Source organism: Chionomys nivalis, chromosome 5 (genome assembly GCF_950005125.1).
Source record: "Chionomys nivalis chromosome 5, mChiNiv1.1, whole genome shotgun sequence".
Classification (NCBI taxonomy): Eukaryota; Metazoa; Chordata; class Mammalia; order Rodentia; family Cricetidae; genus Chionomys; species Chionomys nivalis.
In genome coordinates, this window is record NC_080090.1 from 34,535,399 (window position 1) to 34,556,202 (window position 20,804).

Below are 20,804 nucleotides of genomic sequence, written 5' to 3' on the forward strand. Positions count from 1 at the left end.
GCAGAGAACTTGAAGAATACAATGGTTCACTGATAAATACATGGAAAAATGCTCATGTTTACTGTAATTAGAAAAAGTATAAACCAAAATTGTTTGTTACCCCTTTGTACCTTCAGACTGTTGAAATTAGTGACCGTTGAATTTGAACATTTAGGGTCACCGACATTCCCATACTTGCTTTCTTGAAATGTATGTAACTACATCCTTTTTGGTTAATCCAATATATTTATTTATAGTAAAGAATAGATGATTTGATTCAAAATACCACATTTGAGCCTCTATTCTGACATTGTATATTATTAAAACTAACAAGAACTAGATTACTTTTTAATTTTTTTCTTAAAAGCAGGCAATATAGTTGGCACAGATTCTTCAGTGTGGGCTATTCTGATAAAATTGGAAGTTAATTCACCTATGAAAACATTTATTGTACTGTTTTTGACTTAAATACATTTTTAATAAAAATATTTCTAAAATTATTCCTTGAGAATTATTCTAGCTGGGAGGTAGCAGCACACACCTTTCTTTAATCCTAGCACTGAGAAGGCAGAGTCAGGTGGATCTTTCTGAGTTCTGGGACATCCAGAGTTACACAGAGAAGAAACCCTGTTTTGTTTTTTTCCGTATGTATGTATGTATGTATGTATGTATGTATGTATGTATGTATGTATTATGTATGCAATATTCTGTCTGTGTGTATGTCTGCAGGCCAGAAGAGGGCACCAGACCTCATTACAGATGGTTGTGGGCCACCATGTGATTGCTGGGAATCGAACTCAGAACCTTTGGAAGAACAGGCAATGCTCTTAACCACTGAGCCATCTCTCCAGCCCCCTGTTTTGGTTTTTCGAGACAGGGTTTTTCTGTAGCTTTGGAGTCTATCCTGAAACTAGTTCTTGTAGACCAGACTAGTCTTGAACTCACAGAGATCCGCCTGCCTCTGCCTCCCGAGTACTGAGATTAAAGGTGTGCACCACCACTGCTTGGCTGAAGCCCTGTTTTAAGAGAAAAAGAAAAAAGAAAATATTCATTACCTCAGTATTCATTAATTAAGTATTCTTGATTTTTTTTTTTTTTTTTAAAGACTGGTCATTTAGCTATGGAGACTTTGCTGTCCCTCACTTCCAAGCGAGCAGGAGATTGGTTTAAAGAAGAGCTCCGGCTTCTGGGTGGTCTAGATCATATTGTAGATAAAGGTGTGTATGCAATACACAGACACACACACACACATACACACACACACAGTGGCACACGTGTTAAGTACCAACATTTGGGTGGCAGAGGCAGGTGGATCTCTGAGTTTAAGACTAGTCTGTTCTATAGAGCCAGTTCTAGGATAGCCAGGGCTACACAGGAGAAATCTAAATCTCACGAAAACAACAAAGAGAAGGCACCGTAACCAAGGCAGCTTATAAAAGAAGGAGTTTATTGAGGGCTTATAGTTTAAGAGGGTAAGTCCATGACCATCGTGGCAGGGAACGTGAAGCCAGACAGATGTGGGGCTGGAGCAGTAGCTAGAGTTCACATCTTGATATATCTAAGTACTGAGTAGAGAAGGGGAGGGAGAGAGAAACTAATTGGGAGTGACCTGAGGTTTTGTGAAACCTCAAAGCCCATCCTTAGCATAGGCCTTCTCTGACAAGCCCAGATCTCCTAATTCTTCCTAAAGACCAAACATCCAAATATTGTAGTCTATGAGAGCTATTGTCATTCAAACCACTACATTTAGTATCAAGCATAAATGATGTTCACATTCCAGCATATTCATTGCATGTGTGTGGGTGAATTTTGATGTTAGCAGAGGAATAATTATTGAAGTTTTATATACTAACTTGTCCATTTCTTTTTGCCTAGTAAAAGAGTGTGTGGATCATTTAAGTAGAGATGAGGATGAAGAGAAACTAGTAGCCTCTTTATGGGGAGCAGAGAGATGTTTACGAGTTTTAGAAAGTGTAAGTATGGACAACTGCATGAGGGAATTATTTCTAATTGTGATTATATGTACTTATAACCACCTGATACTTTATATACCCTGGAGTTGTACCTGTTTCTCTGAATTAAAGTTGCAAGGGCTCTTTTCACAACCAGTTGTCAGTAAGTGAGCATCTTATATTTTAAGAATGTGTTGGGTTGCTGGACATGATGATAGATGCTGGGATCCTAAAATTTTGGGAGACTAAGGAGGAATGGTTATGAGTTAGAGCCTAGCATGAGCTACATAAAAACCTGTCTCAAAACAAAAAGCCGCTATTTGTGTATTATTGCTTCAAATGAAAGGTGTATACAGGTTTGTTTATATGTATATAAACTAACTATAGTTTTCTTATTACAGAATTCTATTTCTGGTAAAAATACTCACTTGTAGAAAACAGCAGATATAGTCTTTTTTTCTTTCTTTCTTTAGTTAGTATGCTTTTGTTTGTTTAGATTATGAGTCAGTAAACATAGCTAAACATTTGACTTTGGAAAATAATACTGCTGGGCGATAGTTACTATATTTTTTTCTTTGGTTATGAATGACTTAACCTAGTTCAGTGTAGGCTACAGTTTTACTGCTAGTAAATTTTAGGATGTATAAAGTGCTGATGAAGTGGATTGACTAGGCACTTTCAAAAACACGGAGGAGCTTTTGGCATTCATAAAATTGAAATTGTTCCTTCTTCTAGGGTGTTGCTTACTAGATAACATGTTATTTCTTTATTTAAAATTTTTTAAATTACTGAGTATGGTGGTGTATACCTTTAATCCCAGCACTTGGGCAGAGACAGGCAGATTTCTATGAGTTCAAGGCCAGTCTGAGCTTCATAGTGAGTTCTAGGATGGCCAGGGCAGTGTAGAGACTCTGTCTGCCTCTCGCTTTCCCTCTCCCTCTCCCTCTCTCTCTCCCTCTTCCTTTCCCTCCCTCCCTCCCTCCCTCCCTCCCTCCCTCCCTCCCTCCCTCCCTCCCTCCCTCCCTCCCTCCCTCCCTCCCTCCCTCCCTCTCTCACACACACACATAAATATATAACTGTAAGCATATATACATATATACTAAACAAATAAGGACATGAAATTTAAAAGTATATTTAAAATGGAGTTTTGAAGTATCAGGTTTGTAGGAGATTTTTCTGTCTTCATTTCAAAGTATTTGGCAGTTAATTGTAGCAAATGAATTGTGATGACTACATTAATTATTAGTAATTATGACAGTGGTGTCTTAATTTTATGATAAATCAATGTTTTTAGTTGGGATCTCACTATGTAACTTTAGTTGACCTGGATGATCACTGTGTAGACCAGGATGGTCTTGTACTCAAAGACAAGCCTTCCTCTGTCTCCTGAATGCTGAAATTAAAGATGTGTGCTCTATTATGGGTAGCAGTTTTCTTATTTTAAATACTGAACTTACAGGTTGCACCCACAGGTTGTAGAGATAACTCCCTGTTAGGGCGTCATAAACTTTGCCACTCAGCACCCGTTTTGCCCAGTAAATTTTAATGTGACCCCCAATATATTTGCAATATTAGATAGGTGCATAGTGCAAAAGGTTTTAAAATTAAAATGAAGACACAATCTTAAACAACAGTTTATTTTTGCTTTGTTTTCTTGAGACTGCCCTAGAACTGTGTCATAGACCGGGCTGGCCTCAAATTTACAGAGATCCTCCTGCCTCTGCTTCAGGAATACTAGGATTAAAGGTGTGTATCACTATGCCCAGCAATTACATAGCAGTTTTTAAAGTCAGTCATTCTAACAAATATACAATTCAAAGGTATACCAGTTTAAAAATTTTTGTTATGTTTAAGCAAATGACTCTGTATAAGGCCAGAAATTTTTGTGTATATTGTACCTTGTAGCATAAAACATAATTGTTTCTTAACTGTTTGAGAAACATTTGTTGGTTTGTGGCTTGACAATAGGCATGATGCAAAATGCTCATGTTCTGTGTTAAAGCCAAGTGAATTCATGAAATGAGCCATGGGTGAGCATTTCTAGAAACACTTTGGATTTATTCTGCATTTGACTTTAATTAGTTTTTGGTTGTTGGTACATTGAGAAATTTCTATGTTGGTTTTGCAGCCCCACCTTTAATTACAACTCTGTGGGTCACAACTAGAGTAGTTGCATGCTTAGATGGAAAAATAGGTTTCATCTTTATATATTTTAAGGTATCAGGTAAAGTGTGGTATTATTTATGTAAATGAAAATTGTGGATTGTCACAGTCATTTTATATCCTTTCCTTTTAGGTAACAGTGCATAATCCAGAGAATCAAAGCTACTTGATCGCATATAAAGATTCACAGCTCATTATTTCATCAGCTAAGTAAGTTTTTATAAACGTTCTTATTAACAAAGGACTTAAAGTTGTATTCTATTCCTCCTTAAAATGTGTTGTCTGTTAGGTTTGTGAATAGATACATTGTTGAGCAAAAGTTAAGAGTACAGATTCTTGAGTTTTGGTGAGAATTTCAGCTCCTTCATGTTAGCTATAATCCTGGACAAGTCACTGTGTTGTTGCAAGTTCTTATGTGGAAGGAAGAATTGTACCTAGCAGCCGGGCTGGTGGCGCACGCCTTTAATCCCAGCACTTGGGAGGCAGAGGCAGGCGGATCTCTGTGAGTTCGAGACCAGCCTGGTCTACAAGAGCTAGTTCCAGGAAAGGCTCCAAAACCACAGAGAAACCCTGTCTCGAAAAACCAAAAAAAAAAAAGAATTGTACCTAGCTACTAGTGTAGTTTTCACAATCAGGTAAATATATCTTAACATATATCATAGATATATTTTCCCAAGGTATATAATATATGTCTAGGTAACAAATGTTTGATAAGACATTTAAAGGTGTATGTACAATATATGTTAATGAGTCAAGTTTTTCTATTTGTAAGGCCTTCTAGAACATTGCTTAGCATATAGTGAATGATAATTAAATATATTAGTCCTTTTGTTCGAAGTGGGTTGTAACTCCATTTCTGCCTTTTATTTATATTTCATTTTCCAGATCTTTGTGCATCATCTCTCCTTGTCTAGCCTTCATCACAATTAGGCTAGTGCTTGTCACCTCAGTGCTTCTGTGTCTCCAGTCCTGGTTCTGTCTTATTAAAGCAGCTTCTTGGTATCGCTGTCCTAGTTTTTGCTATCTCTGCCCTAGTTCTCTGGCCTTGATCTTAGCAAGCATTATGCCACTGGGATTTAACTTTCTCTGGGTCTCTGCTTTAAAAAATTAATCTTAAATTGCAATTCTATATGACCCTCTATTTTCTTTGTAAATTTCCTTATGAAAGAAACAAATGTTTCAATGCGAGTGGTCCAGTTTAACTGTTTAACCTCTTAATTGGAAAGAAATGTAGACAGAATGGTGTGGTAACCTTAGTTTGAATACTATCTTGTATCATTTCCATATCCTGTTTTTGTGTTCCTTTTGTGAGTTTTATAGGACATTATTATCCTTAATGCATGTAATTCTTTCTTACCAAGGACTTTTCTTGAAAGTTAAATCTTTTTCTGATTCCATTTTATTTGGTGGGTAGTAGTTGTGCTTTTGTTGTGGGTGGTTGATGGGTTTATTGTTGTGTAATAGCAGGGATTGAACCTATACTTTCACATATACCAGGCAAATACTCTTATCATTCAGTCCAAGTTGCTGTTTTGTTATTATTTTTTTATTATTTTGATTAACAAAAATTATATTTCTGATTTTAAAAGTCCTTTCTGCTGGATAGTAGTGGTACATGCCTTTAATCCCAGCACTTGGGAGGCAGAGGCAGGCAGAGATCTCTGTGACTGTGAGGCCCGCCTAGTCTACAGAGGGAGTTCCAGGACAGACTCCAAAGCTACAGAGAAACCCTGTCTCGAACTCCCCACCCCCCCAAAAAGGGATTAATCTCTGAGAATTGCCTTTGTAAAGAAATGTTTAGTATGACAGATTTCATCTCTTGTGTAGGATTTTCGTCTTTAAAAGTGATGATAAAAGTCAGAATTGAATGGGAAGTAGCACTCAACTGGAAACCATCATAGATACTCAGTAATATTAAGACAGACAGTTTAGCTACTAATGACAACAGGGATATTCTGTCAATATCCTCAAACATCAGAAGAACAAGTTATTTGGGTTTGGCCTTATAAGAACATCTTCCTGACCAAGAATTGTAGAATATTAGAAATTTTATATATAGAATTTCCTCATCATGTATTAAGAAGAAACCAGGAATAGATTAAATATGCTACATTTTTCTTTAAGGGTTTTGTATGGTATGCAATTCTTGAAAAATTAAGTTGACAAAATCAGCTTACTTGGTACATGTCAGACTTGGAGGGAAACAGCTAATGGGATTTGATGGTTTAAAGAGGCCTTGGGGGGCTGGAGTGGATGACTCAGCAGGTAAAGGTACTTGGGAGTATAGACTTGACCTTTGTTTAATGCGCAGAACCCATGCAGAGGTGGAAGGAGCACATTGACTCCACAAAGTTGACCCCCACATGAGTGATGTGGTACCTTCACCGTCATACACATCATACACACATAATAATAATAAACAAATACAAACTACAGATAGTCTTTAGAAATAGACTGTATATATACTATGAGTCCTTGTTAGTATGTGTCCAGTCTTGGGACTTACTGGGTATAACTGCCAGGCGACCTGTTAATTTGAATCATCTACAGTTAAAACTAATGATTTGCCTTAATGTATACCAAACATTTAATAATACTCATCTTTACTGCTAAAACATTATTTTCCTTATTTGCTAGGTGAAAAATAGCTAAGTAAAACTGAGACAGACCTGTCATTGTTCCTTAAAGGCTTTTGTGGGGGTGGGGTGGGCATGCCTTGTGATGTTTTTTGTGTTTGAGGTAGGAATAAATACGACAGCTCCTGCAAGTAACAGGAGTTTTTTCTTGTGAGATTTTGTTGTGGTGGTGGTGGTAGTTGTTTGATTTGAAATGGGATCTCACTCCTGGGCTAAAGCAGTCCTTCTGCGTCAGCCTCCTCTGTATGGGGACTATAGACCTGAACCATCATGCTCATCATGGAATGAACTTTGAATTTTCTTTAGAAAGAGTTTATCAAAATTTAACAACTAGTGAGATTATCAGGCTTATGGTACATTATTAGACATTAAACATAACTTCCAAAATAGAAAAACAACAAAACCAAGAACCTTGACTGTTTATAGTATGCATTTTATTTTCTCTTAAGAGCATTACAGCATTGTGAAGAACTGATCCAGCAGTATAACCGCGCCGAGAACAGCATATGCATAGCAGATAGTAAACCTCTGCCTTACCAGAATGTAACTAACCATGTGGGCAAAGCAGTGGAGGACTGCATGAGGGCTATCATTGGGGTATTGCTCAATTTAACTAATGATAATGGTAAGTAATGTTTTCTTATTGAAAAATTATATATTGCACATAGAAATAAGCTATTCTATATTTGATGTAATAATTTACAATATTCCATTACATAATTGACTGACTTCCATAGTCATAAGCTACTTTTAGGAATTGTTTCTTTTAGAACTGCCTAGTAAATAAGACTTGAAATATCAAAACCACATATTTCAGTAAAGGAGTGAAATACAATTTAAAATTAATACTTTGTTTTTAAAATTTTTTGAGACAGGGTTTCGCTCTATTTTTAGAGTCTGTCCTGTAGACCAGGCTGGCCTCAAACTCACAGAGATCCGCCTGCCTTTGCCTCCCAGTGCTGGGATTAAAGGTATGCGTCACCACTGCCCGGCAAAAATTAATACTTATTTTAATAACTGGATATGGTGTGCATACCTATAATCCTAGCTTTTGGGGAGACTAAGGCAAGAGGTGTGCCCTGAGATAGAGTCCAGCTTGGGCTGCTTAGCAGTTCAGTCAGTATTACAGAGTAAAACCAGGACTCGGGAAAAGAAAACAAAAACCAACAAAGAAAATCATTTTAAATGTGGTTATTGGTGTCATAAGGAAGATTTTTGTTTCTATATTGATTTCAGAGTGGGGCAGCACGAAGACAGGAGAACAAGATGGACTCATAGGCACAGCAATGAACTGTGTCCTTCAGGTTCCAAAGTACCTACCTCAGGAGCAGAGATTTGACATTCGGGTGCTGGTGAGTTGAAGTGCCACTTGGTATTTTATCTTATCTTTAGATGATGAACCTTTGTTTTAGTTTGGATTTAAGAATCATTTGTTTAGCCGGGCGGTGTTAGTACACACCTTTAATTCCAGCACTCAGGAGGCAGAGGTAGGTGGATCTATGTGAGTTCGAAAACAGCTTGGTCTACAAGAGCTAGTTCCAGGACAGGCTCCAAAGCTACAGGGAAACCTTGTCTCAAAAAAAAAAAAAAAAAAAAAATGGAAATCAGTTGTTTAATATATTCTGGGCTGGGTTAGAGAGATGACTCAGAGCACTGACTACTCTTCCAGAGGGTCTTAGATTCTGTTTTTTTATGGGTCCTCATGAACGTATGAACATACTTCTCCATATATTTCTGTCTTACAAAACCTCCTTCATAGGGCTGGAGAGAGATGGCTTATAGGTTAAGAATATACTGACTTCTCTTCCAGAGGTCCTGAGTTCAATTCCCATCAATCACATGATTGCTCACAACATATGATGAGATTTGGTGTCTTCTTCTGGCCTGTAGGTGTACATGCAGGCAGAATACTGTATTCTTAATAAATAAATGAAATCTCCTTCATAAAAATAGAGGTTTAAACCGAAGGTAGTGGTTAATAACTGAGGAGCTAAGTGTGGCTTGTGTCCATAACCCTAGCACTTTGGATGGTGGAGTAAGAGGATGGCTATGAGTCAGGGCCAGCCTAGGCTATAGAAGGCATTAAACAGTTCCTCTGCTGCCCACCCAAACAGATGAAAGAATCTTTCTTTGAAAAGAGCAGTGTCTTACACGGTGTTTTTTAACAGGTTTGCAAATGGAAGAATTCTGTTTAACATTTTATTTGACAATAAAAGTTCATATATATAATTCATTAAGTTCTTGTTTGTAATAATTTTATTTTTTAATATATTATAGGGATTGGGTCTACTGATAAATTTGGTGGAGTATAGTGCCCGGAATCGACACTGCCTTGTCAACATGGAAACATCATGTTCTTTCGATTCCTCCTTCTCTAGTGGAGAAGGAGATCAGAGTTTAAGGCTAGCTGGACAAGTTCATGCTGTTCAGGCATTAGTACAGGTGAGAAGCAATGACAGCACAATTGCATATTAGGTAAATGCTGTCCACTCATAAAATGAAAAGTCAACTGACTTCTTCAGTCTTCAGCTTCCAGATTCCTTGGCATGGTCCCTAGGGCCTCTGGGATTCTTGGACTGGTTTTGAGAATTGCTCTTTGGTTTTTCTAGGTTATTATCTTACACATGCTGTATTCAGAGTCTGTTTATTTAACACATCTTTTAAGGTCTGTTGTGTATTTGATATTTAGGTAATTCTCATTAGTAACTTGCTGCATTTCTCAAATGGTGTGAATGGGTATATTAAGTGCTTTTTGTGTTTCATGCAATAACAACAAAAGGAAAGTAAACTAATTAAAGACAAGGAATTTGGTGGCTTCTCTTGACTGTATGGGATACATAATAAATAGTAAACTCTACTAATAGTCTCCCTTACATACTTTCAATAATAAAAATGCCAATAATGTTTAAGATCTAGTTCTTCCTGGGACCGTTTATATTTTCTAATTGTTTATGTCTTTAATTTCTTTTAAAGAAGTCATGTTGCTTTTCCTAGTGTATTTAATTATTGTCTTTCCTACTGGCTTATTTATCCAATATGCATAGGTTTGTTGATTTTTCTTTTAATTTTAAAAAATGGTAGTTTTTAAAAAACTTTTTAGGTAGAATTCCCTGGGTTAAGGACAATTATTGAGTCTTTCATTATTGGAAACAGTACATAAACTAGATTACTTAAATTTCAGCAGCATTTATACTTTAGTTTTGTCTTTTGGTAAAATATAGAACAAGCTTTTTTTAAAAAATAAGATATTCTTATTTAGAGCAAAATATTAGAATATGTACCTGTTGATACTTGATTAATTTTTTTTAGAATTTCCATCCCTCTTCTTCCTCCAGAGCCTTCCAGGTCCTTCCCACTTCTTTATAATTGGTGTGTGTGTGATTATAAATACAATCATTTGAAATCATTTAGTATTGCTCATATGTATTTAGTGCTGACTTTAGGGTTGACTTAACTTACTGATGTCTTTTTAATGATTTTCAAAACTAACTTTTATCAGCTATTTCTTGAACGAGAGCGAGCAGCCCAGTTGGCAGAGAGTAAAACAGATGAGTTGATCAAAGATGCTCCCACCACTCAGCATGATAAGAGTGGAGAATGGCAAGAAACAAGTGGAGAAATACAGTGGGTGTCAACTGAAAAGACAGATGGTACAGAGGAGAAACATAAGAAGGAGGAGGATGACGAAGAACTTGACCTCAATAAAGGCATGTTTATCTTGAGTAGTAGTATTTTCACAGTGAGAACGTTGTTCTTCCTGTCAGTGAGCATGGTGTTGTCATTGGGAGGTTGGTCACCTTTCTTGATCCTTCACTCTTGAAAGAGTAGCAGCCGAACTGGCTATGATAGTGCACATCTGTAATTCCAGCCCTTAATAGGCTGAGGCCAAAGGAACATGAGTTGCAGACCAGCATTGGTTATTTGAGACCATATAACTAAGAGGGAGGGGATGGATTTCTCAGATTTCTCTTTTCAGCCTCACCTTAAACTGAGGTATTTTGTTGAAATTTACAAAGTTCTCAGAACTTACTAGGTAAAGAAGAGGAATATACACCAAGCTAGAGGCACTGTTTTTACTAATGAATTATTTATTGACTATCTACTATTTCCAGGAATTATGATACTTGCTTTATATACAAATTATGCAAAATAGCTATTTGTAACTGTGCCCCTAAGGTTTTGTTTTTTGTTGTTGTTTTGTTTTTCCAGACAGGGTTTCTCTGTGTAACCCTGGCTGTCCTGGGACTATCTGTAGACCAGGATGACCTTAGAGATTACCCTTCCCCTGCCTTCTGCATGCTGGGATTAAAGGCGTGCACCACTACCTCCCAGCTAAGGTTTTGAGATGTAGTATGTCCAACCTTTTCTACTTAGGAGACTTATGCTGAGCCTCTTCTCTTTCTGTTAGGCTGCTCCTCCCCTAAGTTCTGATACTCTTAAGAAAATTTTGCTTCCAAGAAACTTAGCTACTAGGATTTGTCTCTTACTTGGAGGCCTGCGGGTCAATCCACATAAGTCTTGATAGTTTTGTGCATATTATGATAGTAGTTTTGTTTTAGGGTCTTGTTAAAAAAGAACTGCTTATTGAGATATAATTCATGTACTATAATATTACCTTTTTAAAGTGAGTAATGCAATAGCTTAGTATGTTCACGGAATTGTATATTCATTCCAATTATGTAATGTTGAACATGTTTTCTTTAGCCCTAAAGTAACTGTATATCAATTGGCAGTTAGCTTCTCCATTTCCTCCTCCCCTAGCCACTGGCAACAGTCGATCTACTTAGTTTCTCCAATGATTTAACTATTTCAGGCATTTCATGTAAAAAGAATCAGACAATTTTTTTTTTTTACTTTAAGAAACTTATTTCAATTAGATGTATGGGGGCATTTTATGAGGGTTCAAGGTTATTTATACCTTCAAGATTACCTTGAAGGTGTTCTTAGCTATTTTGATTGATGGAAAAGTTTTTGATTCATTTGCAGCTCTCTAAAGAAATTTGGAATGTTTATGGTCTTTTTGTGTCTTTGAAGAAATAGTGTATTAGTTCTCTTGCCTAGTTTTTAGTCAGGTCTTGTTGCTATAAAATTGAAAGAATTCTTTATATATCCTGAACATCTTATGAGATAAATGATTGCGTACTTCCACTTTGTTAGTGGTGTCCTTAAGTTTGTTAGAATTTAGTTCTTGTATTTGGGTCCCTATTCATTTTGAGTTAGTTTTTATTAATTTGGGGTACCGAGTTGTTCATATAGTAGCTTTTAAGATGATAACAATAGTTGAAAGTTGGTACAGTGGTTAAAACTCCTTGTTCAACTGTTCTCAGCCCTTCAACATGCTGGCAAACACATGGAGGATTGCATCGTGGCCTCCTACACAGCCCTGCTTCTTGGGTGTCTCTGCCAGGAAAGTCCTGTAAGTAAATAGTTCAGAAATGTTTTATGTATCTCTGAAAGATTATTTTTAACAGCGTCATGCCATTACTGATACGTTTATTTACTTTAAAAAAATTTCCCATTCATACATACTTTTAATTTCAGAAGATCTTTTGGCTGATCATAAGTTTATTTAAACAATTTTATTTAATTCCCTGTGAAAGAAAATGCCAAGGATATGTCTAACTTTCTAGTGGTTTTCCTTAAATTATTTTTAATACAATGAACATCTTTATTTTCTTTCTAATACAGACTTTCATAGTAAGATTTGAGATGGGGTCTTCTTGCTTTTTTAAAAACTGATATATTCCTATCAGAGTGAAACTCTTTAAGACATTAAAAAGCAAGCTAGTGCACTCAAGATAAAGCTCAGTTACTAAAGTGCTTGCTTAGTATACATGAAGCCCTGATGTAGTCCCTAGTGCTGCCTAAACTGGTCATGGCAGTGTATGCTTAGAATCCCAGTACTTCGGAGATGAAGGCAGGAGGATCAAGAAGGTAAAGGTCATCCTAACTAGTGAGTTTGAGGCCAGCCTGGGCTTAGAACCTCAAAACAGACCAAAAAAAAAAAAAACCTAATGGGAATGCTCTTAATGTCATAAAAAAGGAAGTTTACATACTAGAAGTTAAAATTATGTGGGCTGTTAAAGCCTTTAAGATATTTGTTGAAGCTTACATTCTAAACTAAGAATGTATTAGATATAACAGAGTTCTGGGTATGGAAATGAGTCCCTGCTGTAGTTGAAGTAAAAGAAGAACTAGTGTAAAACTGGGCTCAGCTGGCCAAGTCAGATTTGGACCATTTTAGTGACTCAGGAGGGGTAACTTCTCCCACACATGTTTTGTTGTCCTTTTCCTTAGTTAAAAGAGAAGCTCGGGTGTTAAGAGCACTTGCTGCTTTTCTGAGGACTGGAAACTTAGTTCTTGGCGCCCATGTCAGGTGTCTCAACAGTCCAGCTCCAAGGTCTCTAATGCCTTTGACCTCCTCTAGCACCTGTATTCTATGCACAAACCCGCATGAACACATATATACCTAATTAAAAATCATCAAAATAAATTTTGTTTTATTTTTTGAAACAGGGTTTTTCAGTGAAACAGCCTTAGCTGTCCTGGTACTTACTCTCTCTGTAGACCAGACTGGCCTCACAGAGATCCATCTACTTCTGCAACTTGGGTACTGTAATTAAAGGTGTATGCCAGCCACCACTGCCTGGCTAAAATAAAATATTTTTAAGTGTGTAGAAAGCACTTGCCATGGCTATAAGATGACCATTCCTAGCTGGACAGTGGTGACACACACCATTAATCCCAACACTTGGGAGGCAGAAGCAGGCGGATCTCTCTGAGTTCAAGGCTAGCCTGGTCTATAGAGCAAGTTCCAGAACAGGTTCCAAAGTTACAGAGAAACCCTATTTTGGGGGGTGGAGGATGGGAAGATGACCATACCAAAGGTCCCATTTAGTGTAATAATGTCTAACAAAACCCCCTCCTCCTCCTCCTCATTTTCTTTTTAAGAGAGCATCTTAGACTTCATAGCATCTGTCTGGTTGAACATTGGACATGCTTTCCTCTGCACCAGTTTCAGGCTAGGAAAAGGGATTACGATTAGTGGATCTATGAGAAATACAAGTGTCTATATAATTAGACTGTTTCACAGAAGTGGAAGTTATAGTTATAGGATAGTTTGTTGCCATTGGAAAAAGAAATATGAACAGTAAAAAATACCTTGTCAGTTGGATCTTGGAGTCATTGTGAGTGTTCCCTTTGAAATATGTGGCACAGGTGGATAAAGTGAAAGCTCATAGTTACCTTAATTTCTTTCCCAGTTGCCATGATAAAATATATTAGGACAGTATTGTATGAGTAGATCTTGAAGTTCTGTTAGTCTGATATGTGACCATCATTATGGGTGTCAATAGCTTTCTTGTTCCTAAAAAGAAGGTTCTGAATTTGTGGACAATATTGTGGATTCTTAGAACCACAAATGTGATTGTATATGTATATATGTTTCCTTGGTGATCTTTATAATTAGAAAACAAGATGCTACCACAAATCTAAAGTGAATTGGCTTTTCCCATTGTGGAAGTAGAAGAGATAAAGCAAGCATGTAGTCATGTACAGTAAGAACTGCCTGTGTTCTGTGGCCCCATGCTTAGGAAGCCCAATAAAGTCTGGTCTCATTTTCTGTTGACCACTCTACCCGTTTGCACCTGGTATTTGGCAGCGGTGAGTCTCCTGACTGCTCTTGGAGGTTCTTGCCCCTTTCCATTCTTTGACTCTTGCACAGTGCCACAAGATGTAGCTTTTTTCAGAGCTCTTGCTAATCGTGTATCTTCTCTCTCTTTGGCTTGTCAACAGCAATGGAATGATGGATTTACTTACTACTTTAAAAGCCCACTACTTTTTAAACCTGGCTCTTCGGTTACCAAACCCCGCCTCCATCCTGGATAGCTATTAAGTTTTATATATATATATATATTTCTTAAGCATATAATGCTCCTCCTGCGCGTACACCTCCTTGCCAGAAGAGGGCACCAGATCTCATGACAGATGGTTGTGAGCCACTACTTGGTTCCTGGGAATTGAATTCAGGACCTCTGGAAGAGCTGCCAGTGCTCTTAGGCTCTGAGCCACCTCTCCAACCCCCAGCTATTAAGTTTTTCAAATAGTCCATGCTATGTTCCTTTTGTACTTCTAGTACTATAAATATTGTAACTAGAGGCCGGGCAGTGGTGGCGCACGCCTTTAATCCCAGCACTCGGGAGGCAGAGGCAGGCGGATCTCTGGGAGTTTGAGGCCAGCCTGGTCTACAAGAGCTAGTTCCGGGACAGGCACCAAAGCTATAGAGAAACCCTGTCTCGAAAAATCCAAAAAATAATAATAATAAAAAAAAATGTTGTAACTATCCTTCCCATAGCCACTATAAATGTTTAGTTCTGTACTGTGTTGGTAAAGAAGGATTTGAACTATTGAAGGGCTTTCATCCCCATCACGGGAGCTATTTATTATTTTAGAAGTATACTTTTTATTTAACAATCCTTCAGAGTTACAACCATTTTGGAGGCTGTTTAAATGTAGTGATTGATACTATTTGTGTTTTTTACTTTAAAATATTTTTTATGTGGATGAATATTTCACCTGTATTGTAGTTTTATTTCTATTGTAAAACACCATGACCAAAATAACTTGGGGATGAAAGGGTTTATTTCATCTTACAGCTTACAGTTCTCCATGAAGGGAAGTCGGCAGAGGCCATAAAGGAATGCTGCTTACTGGCTTGCTCAGTTTTCTTTCTTACACAACTCAAGACCACCTGACTAGGGGTGATGCTACCCATGCTTGGGTTGGGCCCTGCCCTATAAGTCATCAGTCAAGAAAATACCCCATAGACTTGTCTATGGGCCAGTCTGCTGGGAGCAGTTCTCAGTTCCTGTGTTCTCTTCCAAGATGACTCTAGTTTGTGGCAAGTTGATGGAAAACTAACCAGCACAGTCTACATATATGCCTATGCATCATATATGTGTCTGTTGCTTGGAGGCCAGATCAGTGGAACTGGAGTTACAGACAATTATGAGACATTGTATGGGTGCTGGGAGTGAAGCCCAGGTTTTCTGGAAAAAACAAGACAGTGTTTTTAACTGCTGAGCCTTCTCTGTAGTCCCTGTTCAAGAGTTTAAGTTCAGAGATCTGCCTGCCTCTGCCTTCTGAGTACTGAGGTTAAAGGCGTGCACCGCCACTGCTGAGCTAAATCAAGCATTTTTAAACATAATGAGATGGAAGTTTTAAATTAGAATATGTAATAGTTTCCACTTACAGGATTGTTCATATTTTTTAAGCTTTTTGCTAATAAGGGAAACACCTCTCTTGGAGCTGGCCCATAATTTATCACAAACTATGTATATAAGAATAGTTAATTCTTCTAATTTACCTTTGTAGCATGGAGAATTTTTTGATCTGTTTTATAAACAGCTCTGTGGCTGTAGTCTGTTTACACATTTTACAGTTCAGTTTATTTCAGATATTTCTCTTTGCATTTCCAAAAATAAATATTCACAGATATTCCTTTGTAGCTTTTGTTAGTTTGCCCTTTACCCTTTCTTCGTGTGGGTAGGGTGGTATAGAGTGGGGAGATGAACCCGAGTGTTCTTGCACATAGTTAATTGAGTGTGGAATGGGAGTAACCCAGGAGTTCTCAGGTTCTTGTAGATGTTTACCACAAGATATATAGCAGGCCAACAGCATTGAGTGGGTTATAGTATCTTTTTCTGCCAACTGACTGACTGTTTTTTATCTGTTTCCTTAGATCAATGTAACTACAGTGAGGGAATACCTTCCTGACGGAGATTTCTCCATAATGACAGAGATGCTTAAAAAATTCTTAAGCTTCATGAATCTTACTGTAAGTAACTTTTATTGCATATTGCAGTTTATATGAGTTTTATTATTATTTTTCAGACAAAATCTCACACTGTTATCTCCAGCTGGCAATCCTCCTGCTTCAGCCTTTCAAGTACTAAAATTAATAGGTGTTAATAGTGGGACCTGGCTAATCTAATGTATGTTATTATAACCACCATTTTCTTCCTTCCCCTTTAGTGTGCTGTTGGAACAACAGGCCAGAAGTCTATCTCTAGAGTGATCGAGTATTTGGAACATTGCTAGCTGCTTTACCTTTGCTTCAGGTGCTTGGTAATGCTGGAGCTATCCTTAGACAAAGAAAAGTCATGAAAGAAGTCCTTGAAGATAAACCAAGAACATTCATCAGTATCATTCGTGTTTGGATTTTTATGACCACCCGATTTCTTCATCTGCATTTGCTAAATGACAGTTACTACATCAATCTGCAGCTATCAAAAATGAGGGAAAAGGTTCAGGCTGTTAACAGTCCCATGCAGTATTTAAATACACTTACTTGGCAGAGTCTATACCCTCCCCTAGTTGCCTTGCTTTATTTTGGGCAAGGTTTAAAGGGGGAAATTTGTGCTGCTGTTAGTGCAACTGCTGTGTATGTTGAGCCACTGTTGTCATGCCAGTCAGGTGCAAAGGCAGCTTAGCTACTGAGGTATTGAATGTTCTGAGGACATTCTAGACAACAGCTTAGTTCCTTTTTCAGGCTCATTTGCTTTTGCTTTTTGTTGAATGATTCCAATCGTAAATAAAGCTTTTAATAATTTTGTGAATTTTTTTTGTTGTTGTTCCCTGAACTACTGTCTATATTTAAAATTAGATGGAATCCAAAGACACAAGGGATTAATAGTATATTTTTTTATTCTTGATTAGGTTTGGGTGTTGAACTATTTTTCACTTCTGAGACCATGACCATATTCAATATCATACCATAATGTGTCATAGCTATAGGCACAAGAAAACAAGTAGCAGTTTGAGGGAATATTATATTATATAAGATAATGTACCCTGTTACAGGATTAAGCAAAAATAGACAAACCCAGGGTAGTTTACACTTAATGCTAGAGAGACTCTTGAAACATTGTTACGTTTTGAGGGAAGTTCTCTAGATATATTTTCTAATATTCAGTACAGTAAATATAAGGAAGCTAAAACACCAATGTGGAATTCGTTTTTCCAGATAGCGTGTATATTCTTCTATAGAGTGACAGGATCAATTGCATAAGCGCAAAGCCTTAAAATTGCTGGTGTAGAGAAGACCCTTTTTTATTCAGATTCTTTGTTCATAGAACAGTTGTTTAAAAACAGTTGTGGAACACACAGAACATGGTTTATAGGTTTAACTTCATAGGGTTTTGTTTTGTTTTGTTCAGACCACTGGTTGTGGTTTTTTCCCCTTTTTCATTGATTGGCCTGAGCACAGGCTTTCCAGAGATGTTTCATTAATACTTTTAATTACCTTTCATATAGTTACATCATGTTTCTTCATTGGATTTGTAAAACTTGAAGCCATAAAAATATTAGTTTGGTGTGTATTGGGGAAAATAGCTAAAAGTCTAATTTTGACTCATTTTAGACTTTGTTATTTCCTTGTATAAAGTAACAAACTGGGGCTCTTGTATCAGTGCCAGCTGTAATGTTTTTTAAATGCAGTGGCTGCCTTCTATTGTCTTCCTATTTTTGATAATGCAGATTGTTGGGAAATCTATAAGGAAGTAACTGACTCTAGGCAAATTGTTTTCCTCCTACCCACCCGAACCCCTACCCATCACCGTTTAAGAACACAGTATGCCAGTGTAATAATGTGGGAAAGATTGAGACTGTATTTGCCCTGAATACCAAACTAATTTAGCAAACGTTTTTTAAAAGAAGCATACTGCTAAATGATGTCCACAAATTTATTAGATATTTTTTTGATTATTTTAAAATACATTGATATTTATTAATCATTGGATTTGGGGAACAGATTTTTGATTGTGGCAGATGGTAAGGAACAGTAAACACTTGGGTGAGATCAATCAGGGCGAATTACATTTTTTTTCTGTTACACTGGTAATCATTTGATAATTGATTTACCTCAGTGTTTAACAGGTTTTTTTGTTTGTTTGTTTTGTTTTAAGAATATTAACTAATTGTCAAGCACTGATAGAGATGCAGGTCCTGGTGGGGTGGGTTGTGAGGAAGATACCACCTTTACCTGCAGTGCATTTGTGTGTCTTTAACCCTCGGAGAACTCTCATTTTAGGGTACTTGAGGCTGACTTGCAAATTAACTAAAGTTTTAAGGTAACCTTTTTTCCATTGTAAATATTTCTGTAAATACTACCAGTTGGATATTAGAACAGTAGGATACTTTTCTGAATCCAATCCTATTTTTATTTTATACAGTATTTCTCAGCTGTGATCTTTGGAGCAAAAGCCAACGGCAGGAAAAAAATAGTTTGTACCAGTTTCATGAAGTATGTCTTTGGGTTTTTGTAAATAATTTTAACTCAAATAAAATTGCTACTTTAAATACACATGTTGTCTTTAACATAAGTCTATTGACCTGTTCTGGAGAAAGAAGTCGCAGAAACTTGACAAGGCCTACACTGTCAGATGAACATAGCATCCAGTCTTTCTTAGATATTTTATTACATACTTCTAAGCACTGATATGAATGGATGTAAAACACTTAGTACTTTGGGCTGGTTACGGGTGGTGGGTTTCTGAGTGTATAGTTAGATCCTTAGCTTACCTATTATATTGCTTTAAATCTTTTTTTTTTTAGCATGACTGCAAATTTCTTTGCTTTTGAGATTTTATAATCATATTTTAGCTTTTTAATTTTTCTTTTCATCCCTTAATATTTTCATGTGTAAAACTAGATTCCTCAACATTTCCTTGCTTGTTTCAGTTACAAAAGATTTCAAGATTTATCCTGAATTTCCCATGCACTCTCCCCATTTACACACACAAAAACACACACATACAACCATGTATAAGCGTGGTCTCTGCAGGTTCTGGACTTGTAAAGACCTAAATCACACACGTGAAATTTGATTCCCAACTCTGGTACTTGCTGCTAACTTTGAGCAAGTATTTAAAGCTGTCATTTATTCAGTCTCTGTAATTGAAAAGTGGAAGTACCTGCCTCCTGGTTGTGAAGGTGAGATGTACAGGAAACATTACTTTTCTGTTCCAAAGTTAATGTTTAGTAAGTGGCAGGGTTTTTTTTGTTTTGTTTTGTTTTTTCCCCACTTCACTGTGTTCACTGTCGGAAAGTAAAAATGTTCTGGAGGTGAACTTGAACACTTGTGTCTATAAGGACACTTGTGCGCTGGGGCCTTACGTCACTGGAGTAGGTGGGTTTTGTTTTTAACACCAGACTTTCCACATTACTATTTCCAAACTTGCTTTTTTTCACCTCTACTAAGTGTCATAAAGCAGGGGGAAATTGAACAGACTTTAGGGCTCACTAAAATCTTCTTAAATTAGAATGATCCAAAGAGGTTTGAACAACTCACTGTTGGTGGCTTTCTGGTAGATAGATAGCTAAGTAACTTCTTGTAGGATGCCATTGAACACAGAAATTGAATAAATTCTCTTGAATATTTTGGTCAAAACTCTATTTCTCGTCTTAACCTCTGTATTATGTGCAGTTTGAATACTCAGAATGCTGTGTACTGGTTTAAGGAGCAGAAATAGAAAAACAACATTTTTATTCTACCTAGATACTACATTCTCTTAAGAATCAGCTTGCTGACTAAAATCATAATACAGAGAATTAATATGTCAAAGATGTCCACAAAATCTAGTGGTAATGAGAATTAAGTGTAGACAGTCTAAACACAGTTAAAGGCCGAGATTTGAACAACAAAGAGATGGTAGATGGAACAGCACTGCAGGGTTTGTTGGTTTAGGATGCTAAAGTAGTCTGGTGAAGATGCTCATCACAATCCTTATAGCAACCAGCAAACCTGCAGGTACAGTTTGAGTTTGTAGTGTAATCAGAGTGGTACAACAGAAAGCAGAGAAGGAAAAACAGCAAGAAATACAAAACAAAGACCATGAGGTGGCTCAATGGGTAAAGGTGCTTTAGAGAGTTCAGTCTTTAGGACACACTTGGTGGAAGAAGTGAATTGGCTAGTCAGTTACCCTCTGGCTCACAAGTAAATGAAAAATAAGACATACAATAACAAAAACAAATAGCAAATGGTTCTTCTGTACAAGAGGAATATGCCAGTGATGTC

At 37.0% G+C, this 20,804-nt stretch overlaps 1 protein-coding gene across 4 annotated transcripts in view; it reads left to right on the forward strand.

Annotated features, from left to right (window-relative positions):
* Wapl (WAPL cohesin release factor) overlaps positions 1-19,091 on the forward strand; it is a 73,123-nt gene extending 54,032 nt beyond the window's left edge. For all 4 annotated transcript variants that reach the window (XM_057769376.1, XM_057769374.1, XM_057769373.1 and 1 more), the window contains 10 exons: positions 1,085-1,196; positions 1,855-1,952; positions 4,228-4,304; positions 7,180-7,355; positions 7,967-8,082; positions 9,008-9,172; positions 10,230-10,437; positions 12,058-12,146; positions 16,470-16,565; positions 16,763-19,091. In XM_057769376.1, the coding sequence (XP_057625359.1) occupies positions 1,085-1,196; positions 1,855-1,952; positions 4,228-4,304; positions 7,180-7,355; positions 7,967-8,082; positions 9,008-9,172; positions 10,230-10,437; positions 12,058-12,146; positions 16,470-16,565; positions 16,763-16,828 (1,203 nt within the window). In that variant the 3' untranslated portion in view covers positions 16,829-19,091. The remainder of the gene's footprint in view (positions 1-1,084; positions 1,197-1,854; positions 1,953-4,227; positions 4,305-7,179; positions 7,356-7,966; positions 8,083-9,007; positions 9,173-10,229; positions 10,438-12,057; positions 12,147-16,469; positions 16,566-16,762) is intronic.
* The last annotated feature ends 1,713 nt before the right edge of the window (positions 19,092-20,804 follow it).